At 27.2% G+C, this 21,760-nt stretch overlaps 1 protein-coding gene across 5 annotated transcripts; it reads right to left on the bottom strand.

Annotated features, from left to right (window-relative positions):
- Positions 1-844: 844 nt before the first annotated feature.
- Positions 845-20,951, bottom strand: LOC145186990 (uncharacterized). 5 transcript variants are annotated; one of them, XM_090095562.1, is made up of 21 exons: positions 20,801-20,951; positions 18,670-18,719; positions 18,303-18,364; positions 18,024-18,093; positions 17,414-17,504; positions 17,231-17,311; positions 17,034-17,090; positions 16,869-16,939; positions 14,575-14,607; positions 13,098-13,129; positions 12,926-12,974; positions 12,150-12,258; positions 11,735-11,782; positions 10,211-10,324; positions 9,360-9,442; positions 8,944-9,036; positions 5,752-5,829; positions 5,547-5,612; positions 1,576-1,713; positions 1,350-1,420; positions 845-1,190 (listed from the first exon to the last, which is right to left on the bottom strand). In XM_090095562.1, the coding sequence occupies exons 1-21, from the start codon at positions 20,820-20,822 to the stop codon at positions 1,097-1,099; spliced, it is 1,512 nt and encodes a 503-aa protein (XP_089951688.1). In that variant the 5' UTR covers positions 20,823-20,951; the 3' UTR covers positions 845-1,096. The 5 variants fall into 5 exon arrangements, with proteins under 5 accessions (XP_089951688.1, XP_089951690.1, XP_089951689.1 ...); XM_090095564.1 differs by having other exon boundaries at positions 845-1,107; XM_090095563.1 differs by having other exon boundaries at positions 18,675-18,719; positions 20,801-20,934.
- Positions 20,952-21,760: the final 809 nt, after the last annotated feature.

The following is a 21,760-nucleotide window of genomic DNA, read 5'->3' as shown; positions in this document are numbered from 1 at the left end:
TTAAACTTAAAACATTTGCGATATTTTCTTTTCAGAGGTGAAATGGTTGGTGCAATCCCACACTCCGAAGTCCGCAAAGCCGCAAATTAAACAAGCTCATCTCCTTTTTACCGATGAAAGCTCAGTCCCCTTTTCATCCTGCAACCAAATACTGTACCAAAGAGGCAGAACATGTGTACTATAACATCTGATCCCAATACTGAATTTTTTCGGACCAAGAAAAGCTTCTACATCATGGTAGTTGGAGGTGTGAATCGATTTGGAAATTCTGCATTTCACATTGTTGCAACTGATTAATGGGCAATGTTATTGCGATGAAACTTTGCCTGCTTTTGAAACAGTCCTAGAAGATCGTCTTGCCTTTCCTCAGCAGCAGTTAATCTCTTTCCAACAAGATTGTGTAAGACATTAATGCACAGCTAATGATAAGATAGCTTAAGAAACATGTCATTCCAGTTTGAAAAGATTGACCAGGAAATTCTCCCGATTTATACGTAATTGAACACTTGTGGAAAGCCTTTCAGAGAAAGAAGGTTCAGTCAGCCAACACCTCAAATACATCAGCAGTTGATTAGACAAGTATAATAAAAGATAATATCACGAGCCTTATCAAAAGCTTTCCTAAATAGTAATAATATAATATCACGAGATATATATAACATCATATATATAACACATATCAAAATAGTAAAAAGATAATATCACGAGATAATATCACGAGATAATATCACGAGATAATATCATGAGATAATATCACGTGATATTATCTCTTGATATTATCTCGAAACTTTTGGACCACCCTTAATGCACTGCCAAAGTATTAAAAAAAAAGTATATCAATGTATGCATTAAAACTTAAAACTTTAATGGTGTTGAATGCGATTACGACTAATAAAACTAAAAATACAATTTGTTATAAAATTACATTAATACTTTCATGTATAAAAAATTTCCTTGAAAATATAAACAATTTCTATGATAATTTTCTTGATTTGTAGATAAAATTTGTTGATTTGTCGGTAAATTTATTAATTTGTCGGTAGTAGTCGTTGATGTTGTTGGTAATAGTCGTTGATTTTGTCGGTAATATCTTAAGCTAAACAGGATCTACAATCACAAAAATGTCATCTGTTAAAGCAAAACACGACAGACAAACACGCACAGGTTCCGTATATCCCAACGGTTTCAGACTGAAAACGAAAAACAAAAAATAATAACCAACAGAAAAAAACTAAACACAACAGTTTATGAAAACGAAGTAATAAAAAGAACAACTAATTGCTTATTAAAATAGAGGAACATTTTAAGTTTTCTATATATGTGAATATAATCTGAAAATAAATAAATACCATATTTTATTCTTGGTGCAATCCCCGCAAAAGACTCGGCCACAACAGCGGCAGTGGTGCTTGCGGATAGCCTTAAAATAATTGACTCCCTTTTATCAATTTCTTCCATGATTTTTTCAAGATTATGATTATTATTATTAGCATTATTGTTATTAAAAAAAAAAAGCATGACAAGAGAAATAAAAAGTCACAAAAAAACTTACGAAAAAAAAACTTATTTTAAAACCTTAGAAAATGGCGATCTGCATTTTGCGTTTTGACAAATCTTCACAAGTTCGTCTGGAACCCAGGTTAATTTAATATTTTTTTGTAAATAACTAAGTTCATTGTAAGCCTCACAACTATTTGCCAGCTGCGACTCTAACTGAAAAAGCAGAGGAAAATTAGCACAAAACATGACCAACATATGTATGGCTTGATACGTTGCCTCAAAGAGGCCAATACATCGGAAGCATGCGCTCACTGGAAGTTCTTAAATTATCTGACACAGTGGATTATATTACGTAGGAGTAGGAGCTATGATGGTCATACAAGTACCAGGTGGCTTGTACATTTTTAAAGATAAAATTAGTGAACCAGGAAAATAAAATTACACCTTTGTGGTACATACAACACTGCATTTCAAAAAATGATGATGGGACAAACAAAAACAGATCAATTAAACAGAGTGATCATTGATCAAATTTGAAAACTAAAAAACTAATCGCCTCTTGACAGGTTAACCGCGAGGTTGCAACCTCTAACCGCAACGGATTTTGAGAAGCGCTTAAAATATTAAATTATTTTGATTTCAGATACCTTCGCCCTTTACCTTCTTTACAGAAAAAGTTGATAACACAAGAAGCTGCTCGGCTTTTGTAGGGCAAGTTAAACGTTGTAGATAGCAATTCCGAAAACATAGTAAATTGTAGATGTCATAAAATCAAATAATAGATGTCTTGCTTACAGATTTAAAAAAATGATAGCACGAATTTAAGAAGAACTTTTAACTTCCAGTATTTTTTTTTATTTAAAATTGTAATAAGATTTGATCTAGGTTTAACAAAGGTTTAAACGTGCCGAAAATCGTTTTTTTCTGAAGTCTTTATTATTACATGTCATACTTGAGATTGACTTTGAGAATTTCCTTTCAAATGAATCACAAGTTTGTCAAGGAATACTTTAAATTTTTGGTTAGTTTTTTTGGGTAGTCTTTTTTGGCTACTGGTCTGCATTTTATCACGAAAAACATTAAAAAAAAAAAAAAAAAAAAAAAAAAAAGATACATTTTTATTGATTCTTTAACTGTAGCAATTTTTCCTAAAAAGAAGAGAAAGGAAAAGAAAAGAAAAAAAAAAAAAAAAAAAAATACAGACCAGTGGAGTTTGAGAACACAACTGAAAATGTTTACCATACCACCTACCAGTATGTTAACTAGACTCTCTCAAGGAACTATTAACACTCACTTTTGCAATCATTGCAGACACTTCATTATACAATCACGATAAAAAATTTTGAACATTCTTTAAAAAAACATGATTTCAATTAAATCATTCATTTTTTATTTTATCAAAATATGTAATCATTAAAGTAATCATTAAATGTTAGCTAATCAATTTAATGATCAGTACTTCTTGGTCCTCGAACTTTCAGACAATTAGCAAAATGGGTAGGGATTGAGTGAATAAACTTCTTCAAATAAATTGATTCTACACCTGCTTTATTTTCTCACGCAGATCATTGGCAGATGAGGGTCTTCGTTTCTGTAAATTATCTTTAAGTTGGTCCCAGCAATTTTCAATAAAATTAAGGTTGAGTGAATTACCAGGCTAGGGGCACACGACCTCAATCCCATCTCAAGTAACAAAATTCTTACAAAGTTGGTCCTGTGGTAGGGGTTCCATCATATTAAAGTTTGTGGATTTTGGTTATGTTCATGAATATTTCAAGTTTTTCTTGAAGTATTCCATGATACATTTATTATATTGTTGGAAATGTTTTACGATCGGAAGCCCATATTTGGGGTTGTTTAGTTGAAAAGGCGGACGTCTAACGCATGTTGCACGACAACCAAACTGTTTGATTAATGATTGATAGCTAAGTATTACATCTTTACAATCTGCCCTTGAACAGTCGTTTTATTTCTTACAGGAGGCAATACGGTCTCAATTATTTTTTTGAGAAGGACGTTTTTTTTTTCCTGGAGCATGGCTCTTTATGTGAAATTTTTTGTACAAACATCTTCTAATTGTCAGTTCACTTGGTGCAACACCAGTGAGAAATACCTCAGATGAAATTTCAGAAGCACTAGCAAACGAATATGCTTTTGCGAAATGATGAATTGTTGAGCTCGGGCAATCCTATTAAATCACTAGCTTTATGATATCATCTCAATATTTTAATGCAATTATGTGTTACATTAAACTGTGCAACAATAGCAGTCAGTGTCAACCCTTGTTCAAATAGCTTGCTTGTTCAAGTAAACTAGCAATCTGAGCATATTTTTCTGTCAGTTTGTTAGTTTTCCCCGTGATATGCTATGATCGGAGTTTTTCGCCAAAATAAAATAAACTATCACTAAAACAAATTTAGTGGTTCAAAATATCAATTGCAAACTTATATCTAAAAAATATCTTTTAAATAAATCTTTAAAATGCTCCAAACTTTTGATCTTGACTGTATATACGGCTAATATACAAACTAAAAGTCGAGCCCTTAATTTCATTTTTCAGCAAATAATCGAGTCCTTAATTTTATTCTTCAGCAAAACTTGTTGAAAGTTTACTTTTTTAAAAAAAATAGACTTGCCAAGAAAATCTCTGAGTTTATAACCTCCTTTTACGAATCTGGAAATCTTTTTAGTACACCAATTACAAATCAATTCAGGAGCTCAATTGGATCTCTTTGGCCTAGGAGACAAATTATTGCTGCAAAGTGTGCTTTATGGGAAATATTTATTAGCAGTTGGACAACCTGTTTTTTATTTTAGGTTTTAAAAGTAAGTCTTAGACCATTAAAAAAATTTGGCTTATAACAATCTCATCTCTGTCAAACATTTTTCGCTTCTGCTGAATTTTTTTATGTTTCTTTCTTTTTATATCCTTGTAACCATATTTCACAACTTTTATACATTTGTTAGACATAGCATAGTTTTTATGAAATTCATTTTAAAACATCAACTTTTTAAAACAGCAGCAATCAGTTGACATGCAGTTAAATCAAGTTCGTGTTTCAAACTTCTAACTCAGCCTATATATTTCTAATTCAGAATTATCTAGACAGTAGAATAGAGAAGAACATAAATTCATTCTATGACCAGATTGACCAAAACAATTGATACTAGTTTGATGCTCTGCTGGATGTTGCTTCCTGCATTTATGAGAAATTTTGAAAAGAAAATTGCATAAAAAATGAGTCTCTTTAAAAAATTGAAGAAAAATGTTGCATTACCACTGAATTTGTATAAAGCTCTGCTTTAGATGAATGATACAGTAACAATATAGCAAGACATTCTGCTGAACCACATCCTCAAAAACTGAAAATGGCAGCAGATGTCAACAGTAAGTCTTGCAGAATTTACTTTGTCAAATTTGAAAACGAGTAAGATGCTGATAAAAGCGAAGATACAGACTGATATAACTAAAATATTTCCTGTGATATAATATATATCTAATATTTTTTAGATATATATTGTATAAAGAAGTTAATAGTACATTATTGGGGGTAGAAGTATATACTAAATATTTCTTTAAACAGTTTTAGGTAGCTATAATTGCTAAACAATATTTTTTTTTAAATCAACGAACTCTAATTTATATAATGACTAATATTTTCTTTCTTTATATTTCTTTACAACTATATTGAAAAGTTACTTTAAACAACTACAGTTAAAATAGAACCGATGATGAATACTATAAAATGCTATTGTGTTGGATAAAGAAATATATATTTAGTTCCTTTTTTAATAGGGTTTTCAAACAACTTGTTACTTTTCTACTATTAAAATTTCATTTAGGCTAACATATCAGGATGTGTATAGAGTAAGTAAACATCAGAGTATGTATAAAGTAGGTCATGCACATCATCTTTTTGTACATGCTCATTCGCATAAATTACTTCTCTATCATTTTTCAACTTAAAATACAAAATCCTCTTAACATAAAAAAAATTGGGCTGAAAAAATTGTTCTTTTCTAATAATTGTAGAGAAAATTGTTACCATTAACAACGCTGAATCACTCTCCTGTCTCAACTTTGCAATTTTATCAGCAAACAATGTTTCAATCTGCATAAAAAATGTTTTTGAATACTGGTTTTTATTTAAAAATAAAAAGATTTTTTATAGTTAAACCTTTTTTTTATCAAAATCAAATCAAAATAAATAAAAATCAAATAAACATAATAATGAAAATGAAAAAAAATACCTTGGCGGCTGATACAGCATTTTCTTCGTTAATTCGATGGATTTCCTTTTTCAACAATTCAATTTGTTTTTGGTGTTCCTAAAAAAACAAACAAACTCTCTAACATAAATTTTAACTTGCAGAGGATGTTTTTAAAATCATTTTAAATCAATTTTATAGTTTAAAATTTTATTACAAAAAAAGAGAAAAAATAAAGATCCATATAAATACATTGATAAAAAGTAATTTCAAAAAACAAGCATAAATATATTATATATATATTAATATATTTATGCTTGCTTTTTAAAATTGTATAATAATTTATAGTCATTATCATATTTATGCTTGCATATTCTATAAATATATAAGCATAAATATGATAATGACTATAAATATCTAATACATCAAAACTTACAAATTTTCGTATATCTCTCTAAGAGCTAATGAGTAAAAGACCTTTATTAAATGGTCAGTAATTAAAATATTCTAAAATTATCATGCCCAAAATCTTTTATTCATAATTGGAGGCTCATCAGTTGACTACAATTTTATTTTAGATATTAAAATTGATTTTTCAAGCTAGTATTCCAATTCATTATAGCTGATGGAGCTTTCAATACACAATAATGCAGAAATACATTTTGAAATAAATGTCAAAATCAGAGTGGTTTATAGAATAGGACACCTACACAATTCAGCATAAATATCATCCAGGGAGCTAATTAATTATCTTCCAGTGATAAAAAAAAAAAACACTTTTTGCCATTTTCTTTCTTTAAAAGAAATAAAAAAATTTAACATAAACTTTTTTTTAAAACTCTTCAACAACATATAGCTCTTCAACAACATAAAGCTCTTCAACAACATATAGCTTTTCAACAACATATAGCTTAACATGGCTTTTTATGGAAGACGACAGCAATGGGTTTTTCAACACGATGGGGCAATGACTGACACTGCAATCTCAGTTAAAAAGCTTGATCAGAAAATTATTACGATCATGCCTTGGCCAGCTTGTTCTCCAGATCTCAATTCATCGAGAACATTTGGACTTGGATAGACAAAAGTTGGTCAAAGAGAGCAATTTTCTGTTTTTTTTTTTATTTGTTTTTTTTTTAAACAGTTGTATATATTTCTCATAAAAAAATCTTAAATTTCTTATTTTGTTTATAAAACCACTATTAATATAATTTAAAACAATTTAAATTATTAACTTTTTTGTTTGCTTTAAACTTTAAAAAAACATTAAAAAAATAACATTAAAAATCAACTGACTCTGTATTTATGTAACCCATTGTATCAAGATGTTTTCCAGACAAACTAAAAAAACCATATTAATTCACAACCCAAATGATTTTACACTTTAATAAGAAAAATGGGAAACTTTAAAAAATTTGTAAATTAAAGGCATATACATTCTTACAAAAATACTTTTCTTTAAGGGAAGTAAATGTGGGCTTCATCCCACCACCCTTGTGGACCCTACATCTTGTTAAGTGTGGGCTTCATCCCACCACCCTTGTGGACCCTACATCTTGTTAAGTGTGGGCTTCATCCCACCACCCTTGTGGAAATTTATCTTGTAAAAATTTTTTCTAAGAGTATATGATGAAAATTTCATGAACCTTTAAAATTGAGAATTATTTATTTCGTCTAGTATAAAACCTTTCTGGTCAAACTTCATTAAGCATGAACTTTGAGTTAACTACTTGCATGAAGCAGTTTATATACTCTGAGCCGGACCGGTCAGATCCAGGGAAATATATAAAGCCAGTCTGCTAAAGCATTTGAAACATAGATGATTGAAGGATCTAAGAGAATATCTTATGTTACTTAAAGTGAGTGGATTGAAGATTATATGACTAAAGCCTGATTCAAAGATAAAACATGCCTCATAAGGTACATGCAACATAAACCTTACAAAGCCTCTATTGGTGTTTTTGATTGAAATAGCCCCCACATTACATTCAATAAAACTTCATAGGAAAAGAAAGTTAATGTTCACATTGTCTCTCATCCTCTAAAAAACTACAATTGGTCAATAGTTATCATTTATTGCAAGCACCAGTAAATCTGCTTCTAAACTCAAAATCAATGAGAATACACATAAACGTGGTGAAATAACAACACTGATCCCTTTAGAACTCCCACAGCCTTTCACCTAAGAAAAGCTCTTCTTAAAGCCATGATTGCTTTCATCCCAAAGCAAACTAACATCAACTATTGCACAAATTGCAACAGAAAACATGCACAACAAAAACATGAGAATCTTAACTTACAAAGAATTACTTAAACTGTAGAGAAATAAAGAGAAAGATTGAAAGCAAATAAAAAAAGACAAGTAGAGAACTTCAAGGAAAAAAGAAACATGGTATCTCATCAAATGCATTTGCATTTGATGAGATTTAGATGAAATTCTTTAGTTATTGTTGCAAAGGTACCCCACTAGAAGATACGATTACACTTCCTTTTGATAAATTTTAGTTCCTTGAAATTTTTTGGTTGTTAAAGATTTTGTTTACATGGCTTGTGTACCAGAAGACTCAATAAGAACTTTTCATAGTGAGTTCTAACACATTCATTTGCTTTTTTTTGGTGTAAATTATCGTTTAAAAAATTCCATGCAAGAAAATGTTCAAAAAAGTAGCCCATTTATTTTTCTTCCCGCTTGTAGTTTTCCAAAATTTTAGGAATTTTCATGTTTGCTATGTTACTTTGATAAACTTATTTGATAAATTATTTAAATGTCTCAGCCAATTAAAAATAGTATAATTGAGATACATCCACGTCTTATTTTTCCTAGATAAAGGAAAAATTTAAAACTTTAACCTAAATTATTTGTAAACGTTTTAAATGTTTTTGCTCCATTTTATTTTGGATAACTCAGTACAACTAAAAAAAAATCTATAATTGTTCACTCTATTTTGAAGGAATTTCTAATTCTATTTCTTTTTTATTCTGTTTACAGCAAAAAAAAACCCGCTTAAATTAACATAATCCATTCAAAGTTACAGAGCAGCATAAATGCTAAATATGCAAGATCTTTCTTTAAAAAAAAAATTGCATAACTAATAATTTGAAAAAGTTGAGAAAAGATGTCCATCAGGCTGCACATCAGCTGCACATTTCAATTTTTAAAACTCTTAGTCTAAAATTTTTCTATTTAAAAATTAAATCAACTACTTTTTTTACCTTCAACTACTTATGACTTACTTTATTTGTAGAAGCTAATGTCTGCATCAAGTTCCTTGCCCGTGTCTCCCACTCATTTTTTTCGTTCAGCACATGCTGAAATGATTCTTTGTTCTATGAGTATATATTAAATAATGCTTCAATAAGATTTTTTATTTCACAAGGAAAGAAACAAGAAACACATTTTTAAGTCACATCATAAAAACATTGGCAAATGTCAGAGGTTAATTACAGAGACTTTAAAAATTTTTTTTAATCTTAATATTTTGAGGCACTTAGTTGTTAGTTCAAATTGAGAATCAAATACCTCACTTTTTACACTTAAATCCAGTAAAATTCTCAAATCTTCTCTTTTTTAGATAATAAAAAAAATACAACTTAAAATCTTCAAGCAAACAGAGCATCAATAGAAAATTTACTCTAGACATTTCTCTTACATAATCTTGTAATGAATTCCTATTTTGCTCAACGCTACTTCGGGAAGTTTGACTACCATAATTTTCAGAAGATCTTCTCTCACCTCAAAATACAAAGCAAACAATCACAAATAAAAAATCTTCATGTGTTTTTCTATTTAAGTTTTCCTGAGTATTTAAGATTTTTCATTAATACTCTTTGCAGTAAACATATTGGAATGCCTTTTACAGACTCTTGGCCTATGAATACTGAAAAGATGATTTTTTTCGATAATCCATTTTTGAATATGAAATAGCAGCCAGAAAAAACTGGCCTCAAATAGAGAACTTATCTTTTTTTAACTTTTTTTTAATGCTGTGCAGCTGGCATTAACTTACCTTGCTTAAATGTTATACTCAACTTCTGTTATTACTCTGCAAAATACAAGATGGTATAAAATTTAAGTAGCTCAACTAGATTTTAGTTTTCCTTAAGGAGAACTTTTTGTGATGATCTGTGATGAGCACGATTTGCTTTTCTCTGATAGGTTTTGCAAGTAAATGAAGTCAATACTTGTTTTAAAGTGCAATAATTACTTACAAGCAAAAGCCATACCTAGTGAACTTAATATAAAATGTCCCTGATAAGATAACTAAACTTTTCCATTTCATGGGCACAACTAAACCAGCAAACTTTTAAAAGTTTAAACTATGATTTTTAGTTTTATAATTACACAGATATGTTAACTAAGATATACTTAGACCATTTTATATAAAAAAATTAAAATATAAAAACATGGAATTTTTACACAACATAAATACATTAATATGAATACACAACATTTTACACAACATAAATACATAAAAATGAAACATAAATATGAAACTCCTACAACAACTTCCAACTTTATTAGTTTTTACATCATCGATATGATGGTCTTTTAAGCAATTAATTATTGTTTCAATCAAACGAAACAAACGTCTTTCTTTAACAGAAGGATTATCATCTAAAAAAATGATAAAAAAAACAATGAATAAAATGAAGTATGGGTAATATTTTGCAAAATTAACTTGTGAATACCAAATTAATTCACCAAAAGCATTAGTTTTAGTAGGGTTGAAAAAGGATTTTGCCTTTTTTGCACTTTTTTCCATTCCTCTTATTTACTTTGTAGATTCATTAAAGATCCTGAATCTGAAATGAGGATTTAAAAAAAAAAAAGTATTCAAATTAACTTTTGTCAAATAAAAGGAAGTGTATTCATTTATTTTCAACTTTTCCAATAAAAACTTTGTTTATTTTTAACTCCATTTTGAAATTTTGAAATAAAATTTTCAAGAGAACAAAAATTAAACCACCGAGAATAAATATCTTTGCTTCAATATTTTTTAGTAATTTTTGATGCTTTCTGCAACAGTTTCAGACTTTGGCTGATGCTATGAGTTTATATTTACATTAATCTAATAATCTTAAATTATAAATGAACTTGTGGAAAAAACTTTGTGCTTTAAAAGTTAAATATTTCCTTAAGATAATATTATCATAATTTTTGAAAATTTTTTACTAAAACTACTTTAGAGAAAAAGTTTAAAAATTCTTGTTTTTTTGTTCTTCCCTCTCGATAAAGCAAAAAAAAAAAGTGGAGAAACAGAAATATTATAAAGATTTAAAAAAATTTTGCAATCAAAAAGACAAAACGAAAAAAAAAAAAAAAATTACAGAAACACTTTTGATGATAAAAACCAAACACAACAAAAAAACCAACAGTGTTTAGTGTAAGTTCCAAAATGGAAATAAAAATCAGAATTTTATAAAAATCAAAATTTTTTTTATAAAAACAGAAGATTCATATCTGAAATGGAGAATTAGAGTGCTTTTCATTTGTCAAAAATGTCTTTTGTTTCTGACAAGATTCTCTCTGAATGTGCACACAAAAAATAGGTTGCAAAAATACAAGCACCAATTATATATTTTGATACTTGCTACTTTGAATATAAAAATATCAATTTTTATATTTAGCCATACTATGATATTTTTGATTTCTTTTTTAACAGCTTTAAAAATATTGTTTAAGAAACCTTTTTTTAAAACTGCTTTTATTTATTAATGATTAATTCTATTAATTAACAATATTTACATAATAACATCTTAATAGTAAAATCTAAATATGAGTATTTGTGTAAACAATTTTTAAAATTTATTTAAAATGACTTCATGAATTCTAGACGCTAAATCTTTTTCATATCCTAATCATTTCAAAAATTATTTATGCCCTGGCTGTTAGGAGCTGCAACAACATAACACAAAAATTACACAATTTTTTTTCCCCATCGCAAAATATTCCTTAAAAAATTTGCGATACTTAAACTTTATATAAAAGAAAAAAATAACGTAACAAATAATTGGAACATATTACTTTTTAAATGATTTATCTTCAAATCCAATTCAGCTGCCGCAGCTTCAACTTGTAAGTAAAAACATAAAAAAACTATTAAAATATAAAATTTATGTCTCACATGTCAATGCCATATATTTTTAACTTAAATGACTCAGCCATTAATGTTGTATTTTCTTGTACATTTTTAAAATTCAACTTGGTACTTCACTGACTTACTGTCATGATAAGCAATAAGAATATTCTTTACTAACAATCAAGTTGTTAACAAAATGTTTCAAAGAAAAAAGTTTTTCATAAGTTTTAAGTTTTAACTTAATTGTTAGTAAAGAATATTCATTCTAAAATGTATCATTACTAAGTCAACAGGTTAATAATAATACATTTTAGTATGCATATAGAATGCAATATAATTAACTTATATAGTCAATTTTACCTTCTGCAGCTTCCAATAGTTGAGTGACCTGTATTTTTCTAGAAAATTGTCTGGCTACATCAGCTGCAGTTTCACCTGCATGATTTTCCAAAAGTACATCAGCACCCATCTGCAAGAAAATCAATTAAAAACAGCTTACTTAAATGATATTTTTATGATGCTAATCTAAAACTAGAGAGTGATGTAAGGCAGTTACCATGATAATGGCAACAGTTTGGAAATAAGCTTTTAAAAAAAGGATTTGATACCATAGTAATGGGAAAGGTGTGTGTGTTTATACTAAAGTGAAGAGACAATTTTTGTGAGAAAAATTATGGCAACAACTTTTGAGTAATTTTAAATGTTCTTGTATTAAAGACAAAAATCTTCAGAAGATTTGCTACATTTCTTGAAAAAAAATAACAATAAACAAACAAGCATGTGATAGAAGCTATATATATACATACATACATACATACATACATACATACATACATACATACATACATACATACATACATACATACATATATATATATATATATATATATATATATATATATATATATATATATATAGAAGATGAAAAGATTTTCTAGATGCCTTTTTTTATTACCAGCTACACAAACATCCTCTGAGCTTTTACATAGGACAAAAACTGCCTCTTTATCATTCTCTACTTACTAAGGCTTTGCTTGCCTTTTTTAAAAAATAAAATTCTTTTTCCAACTAAATTTATTTAAAGCAATGAAACAGTGAGAACAATTACAGAACAAATGCAAAAGATAAAAGAATACTTCTAATAGAAATTCCACACAATCAATGTGTTTATCTGTTGTAGCATTCCTGAAAAAAAATTATTTTATGCTTTTCCCAAGAATTAATGAGTAATTAAAGAATGCTATATAGATTTCTTTCATTAAAAATAAAGAATAAAACAGTAAGAAACAAAAAAAAAAAGAAGCATACAAAGCAGTGACATGAAGAGCAGACCAACCTGTCTAAAAGATGATTGTCATTAAATTCTTAATAATCAAATAAAAATAAAAAAATCTATAGAATTAAAAATGAAAAACTACAATGACATACACACACACTTGTATGTACGTACGTACATACGTATGTAAGTATGTATGTATATATGTATGTATGTATGTATGTATGTATGTATGTATGTATGTATGTATGTATGTATGTATGTATGTATGTATGTATGTATGTATGTATGTATGTATGTATGTATGTATGTATGTATGTATGTATAAACAATATTTAGAGGTTGCTCATGAATTGAAAATTAGCAAGGTTTGCAGCATTTTATTAACATTATACAAAAAGTTTAGTAACTGTATACTATAATACAGCTATAAATGTAGTATAATGCACAGATTGGACAACATTGTGTACAAACAAAATACATGTGCTATGTAAATTTGGAATCAGTTCCTTAATCCTTGAATCCTTCATTTCATTTATTATTCATTTGTACTTGCAATGATTTTTTTTCCATATTTGAATTTATCTGTGTTGATGAACAACATTCAGTAGTATTACCTCTGTTCTTCATTTTTTATCAAATTTCATTATCTTGACTTAATAATGCAATATAATAATAAAATTCATAGAATGAGACATTCTAAAACACAAACTCTATTACATTAAATTAAATAGTACTAAATTCAATTAAAAGAAAATGATTCATTCATTTAAACAACTAAGCAAAATTTATTCATTTGAATAACTGAGCAACAAATAAGTCAAAAGTTTTGATTCAAATAGATTAAGTTTTTTGAACCCAACCCTTGTATTAAATAAGTTTTCAAAATCTTTAAAAGAAATTATGATTTATGCAGGTACCTATTAAATGGTACCTGCATATATCATAATTTCTTTTAAGGATTTTGAAAACTCATTTAATACTAGGGTTTGCCATTTAATGTAAGTCCACTTTATAAAAATAGACTTTAAAATCATTAAAACAATAGAGTTCTTACTACAAATAAGTCATTAAAACACAAACATTTTCCTTCAAACTGTGAAAGCATTAAATTGAAGCATCCACATCTCTTTCAAAACATATGAAGATTGCATAAAATTTTATTGCAGCTTATCAAGCTTTTTAAAGAATTTTATATTTTTTTGCACAAGCGATGGTCAAACTTGTGTTGATAATTTTGTATAGCAGGATTTCCAAAATAAGAATTAAAAAGTACAACATCAGCAATAAGAAATAAAAAAAAAATTTTTTTTAATTATATTTTTATAAAACTAAAAAAAAAAAATTTAAAAACAGCTTGCAAAATACAATTTGCAAATCATGAATAACTACTTATCATAATTTCATCTCCTGTTCCTTTTGCTATAATTTGATTATCTATTTATATATTTAAGTTTAAAAAATAATTTCTTTAATTTTAATATCGGATTTAATTTTTAAAAATCTTACATCATTAACTGCATTTATAGCGGCACCTTTTTCCTAAAAAAAACAAACAAATAAGTTAAATTAAACCGGAAAAGAAACTTAAAAGCCGTTTTCTTGAGAAAGTATTTCTCAATATACATCATAAACATTAATACAAACACATGTGCACAAACAATTTATGCTGAAGGGTTTAAAATAATTGAGAAACATCTACCAAAAACTAACTTAATGATGATTAGTAAACCTAATAATCATTAAACTAGCTTTGTTTAAACAAGTGAAGTATTGGACATATTAGAATATCCAATAATAATATGTCCTTAAAAATTTAGGAATGCAGCCAGGGTGATACAACCATTAAAGACCCAAGTCACGAACTGGCTGTACTAAACTCCTTTACTTATTTTAGTTTAAATTTCTGTATAATTTCTATTGAATCCTTATCAAATATTATTCTATAGTAATATATGGATTGCTGTAGAATATTCTATTGCACTTTTATAGCTAAATAATTGCTGTAAAATATTCTAAAACAATTTGCTAGAGATCTGCTATAAACTTTGCATTAAACCTTGTTTTACTTGTTTAATTTAAAATTTGAACTTTGTACACATTTTTTATCTTCAAAATTTTTTTTTTTTTTTTTTGTTAAAAAATAAAAATAAAATTAAAAAAAAAAAAAAAAAAAAAAAAAATTTTTTTCAAAAGTTGAAACAAAAAAAGTTAATGTGAGAAAAGGTTTTAAAGTATGGCTTTCCTACATGAAAGACATGAAGATCTTTCTTGTTTATCATACCATACAAATCTTCAAAAATTACCAAACTAACACTCTTAATTCTCACATTTCAAAGCAGCTCAATGATTCCTTGGTGTAGGAAAAAAATCCCACTATAATTTCAATTTTAATCAAGTGACACTCAAAACCTCTTTATCCATTCAGAAATGGAAGGATCCCACATGCCCACATGGATCTAGTAGAGTATAATCTTAATTTTCATGCCTTGAAATTTCATTTTTATGTTAGAGAAAATCTATAGACTACATATACACTAAGTTTAAAATATGAGACAAAAGCATTGAAAATAAATATGTTAAAAATTAATAAAATTGTAAATGAAAGAAATTTTTTTTTTCATCTACAATAATATTTATTTTCAATTTAAAGCCTAATTGATCAGATAATGGAAGTGTCAATAAAGGAAACGCAAATAGCAATCAAGATAAAGTTGTACTCCTAAAGTTGAGGGATTAAAAGAACTGGATGTAAAAACTTAGTAAAAAACTGAAACTTTAAAATTTCTTTGAGTAACTAAAATTAATATTTTAAGAAAATGATCTTTTAATTTGTAATAAGTAGATTTGTAAATGTTTTAAAAATGTGTAGGAAATACCTTTGAATTTTTAAAAAACTATTTACAAACCCTAGGTGTATTTTTGTTTGTTGCACAACTTATTCTATTTAAAAAAAAAACATTTCAAACTTGTGTTTCATAGGAATAAAAAGCCTGCAAAAGTTAATTTAAAATTTCTTATTTTTATTATCTGATTTTTCTTACTAAAAAAAAAAAAAAAATAGTTATTTGATGTAAGAAAATATAAAGATGACTCGCTCAACATATAAGTTTTATCTAATCTACTTCTTCATCTTTTTGTCTTTGGTAAATTCAAATATGCCATGTTTAGATGTTACATGCCATTTGTTATAGTGTTGATTTTTTTTTTTTTTTCAGTACTTCTCATTTCTTTCAAAATTGTTTAACTTTGTTTTCATTTTTTAAGCAATAGCTTTTTTTATTTGGACTTTAAGACATTTAAAGTCTTACTATAGAGGAGTTTTAGGATACCTATACTATTAAAAAAAAAATCTTTGTCCAGCATATCACACATTCAAACAGTAATTTCGAAAGAATTCATTCTCAGAAGATTTCAAAAACTAAAAAGCTTGTTAACCTTGAATATTTAACAATTCAGCAAGATAGTAAAAAGAAAAATTTCTCTTGACATAACTTTATTCTTACTTTTTGTGCTAATACATATTAATACTTTATTATTATTATGAACTATTATTTTAATTATTGTTGACTTTAAATGAATTCTAAAGTTATGTTTACAATTAAAAGAAAAAAATCTAATAAGCAACTTAACTAAAACTACAGTAAAATAATAATTTTATGAGCTTTTATATTTATTATTACAACGAATACTTGTTAAAGAAATAACCTTTAACATTAGTATGATTTTATATATGAAACAACTTGTAAATAGATTACAAATTTAAAAATCGAGAAGTAAAATATTGTAAAAATATCACATACCAGTAGTAAAGCTACACAGGCCAAGAATCCACCCTCGCAAGCAAAATGTAATAGAGTATTTTTTCTGAAATCTGCAAGTTTAATGTTTTTAAATTTTATGTATAATCTGAAGATTTCAAGTTTAAAGAAAAAATTTAAGAGAAAAAAAAACTTCTCATAAAATACCTAAACAGTTTACATCGCAACCTAAGTTAATTAAAGTCAATACCAGACAATCTTGACCTACAAACAATATTTAAACCAAATTCAAACATACTTATATAAAATATTTTATATAAGGATGCAATAACAAAAAACAAATTTATCTAAGGATACAAAACAAATTCTTGTAAATTAAAATATATTTTAATTTTTCAGAAAACCTTTTTTAACAGCATCAAATATCGCTTCATATTTTTGCTTATTTGTTTTTAGAAAATTGATAAGTGATAGATTGTTTTGAACTAAACAAAAAATAAAAAATAAAATAATTTAGCTTTAAATATTAAAAAGGTGGAAGAGTAAATTAACAAGGATTTGAAAAATGAAATGAAAAAAATCAGTACCTTGTCCGAACTTTTCTTCGCATATTGCTAGCAAAGCTTTCTCAGTTTTTATTTCTAATTCACGTTGTTTTATGTGACATCTTGTACAAACCTTTCAAAGATTTTTCAAATTTTTTTAATAAAACATAGCTTAGTGTTAAAATATTTTCTACAAATTTCTTCAATAAACATAATTTTACATAATCTTTTAATTTACATTTTAAAAAAATTTTTCTTTTAGTTTAGCTTTTAACTTTGTTCTACTTTGATATGAATCACGTTATAAACATTTTAAAAAAATTCGATGAGTTTATTACTATTAAGCAACTAAATGAACCCTCTCATTATTGGTACTACATCTTATTAAAATTAAAAGTTGAATATTTAGATTCAGTGGAAAAAAAAGATTGCTATTTAACGTGCTTTATTTTACTCCAGTGATCAATGAAAGTCTATGAAAAAATTTGTCACCAGTTCTACACTGGTGACATTTTTTTAAATAGGCTTTAAACTTATTGCAAAAAATTTTAAAATACACAAAAGTTCAAATAGAAATAATATATTTAATGCCTAAAATAAAAACTTTTAGGTTTATTCAACCAACCTGGTGGTATACAAATCAAATATTTACCTTTTCATGCCCTTGAAGAAGTATAATACAAGCTACACAAGCTGCTGATAAACATAAGCGACAGTGTGACCTTAAAGAAAATGATAGAAAAAACATCAAAAATTTACTTTTAAACGGTAAGCAGTTAGTGAAAGCCTAAGAATAACTTCGCTATTTCCTTAATATTGACCAATTATTAAAGAACTTAGAAAAATAAGAAAAAAGTTACTGCAGAAATTATTACAGAAAGATATAGAACCCATATGTCTAGGTTCAACTGAAGTAAACACTGATCAGTACCTTCCTTTGATCATACTGGTGCCATAGTACTTCATGAATGGTGTACCACATTTAGAGCAAGACTAAAATAAATAAGATACTAAAACAATCATATCAACAGTTACTTATATAAACATTTATATTCTGCATTTTAATCTTAAGAAAATACTAAAACTATTATATCAACATTTATATTCTGCATTCTAATTTTACGATAGTAAAAATTCATGTAAAATGAATCTGAGTAATTTTACATTTATTAAATATAGAAAAAAAAAAAGGAAAAAAAAAGGAGATATAATCTCATATGTGCACCTTTGACTACTGACTTTTTACTGGTCATAGGTATTAGTCACAGGTGAGAATTAAAAAGTAAATACTAACTTACCTTACATTCACACAGCCAAAATGATTGACTACATTCATGACAATTTTTTCCTGTGGTAAAAAGAAAACATTTTTTTGAAAGGAATTGCTATAAAGTTAAAATCTTTATATAAAATATTGTTAATCATATAACTTTAAATAAAGTGTGAAGTTTAAAAAGGAACACTGAAGTCAGCAAACATGTAATTTATAAACTGATTCTTGTATAAAAAAGTTGTTATTGATAAGTGATTAATAATACCTAATTTTTATAGTAATCACTCTTCAGGAAAAAATTTAATTTAGTTAACCTCTCAATTAAGGGAAAAAGGTATTAATTGAAGCATTTAGTTTCAACAAGCAGCCAAAATAAATCAAAAACTGATCAAGGGTCAAAACAGAATTATTACAAAACAGTTAAATATGAAGGGGTAATAACAAGATGTCCCATAAGCTCAAAAACAATTTGCTGAATATTTTTTTCATGTACAAGCAAAAATATTGAACTCAATAAAAATAAATAATTTGAATAACTAGTAAAATAAATTTGGGGTAATTAAAGGGTATTAATACTTTTAACAAAATATGTATTAGAACAGTTTTATATATAATAAATTTTCATTGTTAGGGTTAAAACTTTGCAGTCGGATTTAACTAGCAATAACTCAAGAAATACTTAACGAATCAATTAAAGTATTTAATCAGTTTGGACAGATTTCAAAGATTCTTAAAAAGTAATCAAAATATTTTGAGAGTAGGTGCCATCATGGCCAAGATCTTGCTTTCAGTGAGCATTTTTAATGCTACTATCCCTCTTTGCTTAAATTTTTCATCATTTTTCACTGATTTGCTGCAAGTGCCCAGTTACACTTGATTACACACTGCTCAGGGCAGTTAGGAGTATTTGCATCTTTTGGGACAATTTGGATACCTTTTTGATTAAACTACTCCTTTGTCTTCTTGATATAGTGGATCATTGTTAAATCTGCCCAAAAGATAACTGCCTTGCTGTGTTTGTTAATAAATGGCAAAATATGTTTCTGAAGACATTTGGTGAAGTACAAATCAGAAGTCAAAGCCTTTCGGGTGACAAATGAGCACTCTGAAGGCCACAAGAGCAAATTGCTTGTCACATAAGTTTCTTCAGAGGCTCTAACTTTAAATTTTGGGAACTGTCAGATCTTTAGCTAAGGAAAATATGAAGAAAAAAATTACAACCAGATATTTACCGGCTTCCAAAATAATTGAAGGTTTGTTGGTTTTGTCTTGTAATTTTGTAATTATTTCACTTGACCTTATATCAAGTTTTTTTTTTTTACTAACCCTAATCTATATCATTTTACTAGCAAACATATTGAATACAACAGCTAAAATTAACAAAAATAAAAAGTAAACACCAATTCATCGTTACTTTAGAATTTCACATCATAATAAATATTTTTTGCTATAATTTAGTTGTAATTACATTTAACTAGATTTACTATTTTTTTACATTTTAGAAAAATGTGGGAAGATTAGAAATGGAGGTCAAAGGATTGGTTATGTTTTTAAAGTTAAATTACAATTAAGAGTACTTTTGCTGATGAAAACTAAACATGGTTACAAAATTTCTTCACTTCAGACAACATTTTCTAATCTGCATTTTATTATTTAAAAAAGGGGTTGCAGGAGGCACAAGAGACATGGGAAAGTAAAACACCACCTAAAAGTAATCAAGGTAAAAGAACTTTTTTTTCACTTGTTGTAATTTATTTACTTCCAGCAAACTTATACTATACATATACTTGTTTCTGCAAATGTATAGAAAAATTTCAGAATTTTATGAAATAAAAGTAAACTCTAAAGTTGTTATTATTATAAAAAGGTCAAAAGTTTTAATAATTATCAACTACAAGTGTTCCTTACAAGCTATCTTTACTGTTCTTATCAAAAACTAATAGTATAAAAGATAACGCAATTAAGTATAAATGCTCTTCAATGAACGCTGGTAGCTTCCACTATATAAGTTTAAATGCATAAAAAAGGTACCCTTCACACCTTAAATAGCTAACCAATTTAGCTTAAGCACAAGTTGTCGTTGAGTTTTTTTTACACGTCTTTTTAACAATAAAAATGCGCATATGTCCATATAAAAACGTCTAACAATTCTTTACCTTGTTTTAATTCCATAACCATAGTTATTTTGTTATGTATTCAGGTACACATGTCTTATGAAGTGAGCACAAGTGGATTGCAATCAAATGTCTTGTTGCTTAAATATTTTATTTACATTTTAAGCTATTTAACCGTTTAACGACAACTGTAAAATGTAAACATTGAAGTTTGCTTTTTCCCATTTTTAACAAATGATAAAGAATAAAGTACAAGCTTGTGATCAGGCATTTGAAATAATTTGACAAAATAGTTTATGTATTTAGGCGTATAATATTAAAAGATTCTAGAAAAAAAAAGCGATACCACATATGCCTCATACTGTTTTTTTAAAGTAGTAAAGGTATTTTTTAACTTTACAGTAAATTAATATCAGTACTAAAGTATAAGAATGTTTTTTATAAAAGATTCTGGGCACCAGAGTCTATGGAAGTGATAGGATTGCTAAAATAATGACCAAAAGGTAAAATCCAAAGACTTAAAATAATATTTGACCACAAAGACGATGCATCACAAACACAAGCAGCTCGGAAATTCAAGTGCAACCAAATATATATTAGCAAAACATCAAAAACAAAGTCCTTAATCAGGCCAAAGAAGAAGAAGAAGATTCTATTGAGAATTTAGGACCAAATAGAATCGGCTAGAAAAAAATGCGGTTGGCTATATCAAATTTCCACCAATAAACCATTAATCTTTAACGACAAGTCGTGTTTCACATTCAGCCACTCCTCAATTAATGGAAATTATATTTATTATTCAAGTGATGTTTCTCAAACAACGGTAAGTGTCAAATTCAATCCCACTGCAAAATTTGAAAAGAAATTATTTGTTTGGATTTTCTTTTCTGATGAAGGCCAAATCTTTGTTAATATTCAGAAAAAGTGGCAATCAACCAAGAAGTCTACAAAAATAATTCTATCAAGAACAAACCAATTCCATCGAAAAGAATTTTTCTAATC

Source organism: Hydra viridissima, unplaced genomic scaffold (genome assembly GCF_058129835.1).
Source record: "Hydra viridissima isolate aposymbiotic clone 2 unplaced genomic scaffold, HvirCarnegie_v1 scaffold_8, whole genome shotgun sequence".
In the NCBI taxonomy this organism is placed as follows: Eukaryota; Metazoa; Cnidaria; class Hydrozoa; order Anthoathecata; family Hydridae; genus Hydra; species Hydra viridissima.
The sequence above is the reverse complement of the archived record's forward strand: the minus strand, read 5'-3'. Positions and strand labels throughout refer to the sequence as shown.

What these genes read in the sequence shown, in the direction of transcription:
- LOC145186990 (XM_090095562.1), bottom strand. Translation starts at nt 20,822, where the DNA reads ATGGTTATGGAATTAAAACAAG. An exon ending in ACCAGTATGATCAAAGGAAG is followed by an intron (nt 18,094 to 18,302) that starts GTACTGATCAGT and finishes ATTTTCTTTAAG; the next exon opens with GTCACACTGTCGCTTATGTT. An exon ending in GTGATTCAGCGTTGTTAATG is followed by an intron (nt 1,714 to 5,546) that starts GTAACAATTTTC and finishes CTGCTTTTTCAG; the next exon opens with TTAGAGTCGCAGCTGGCAAA.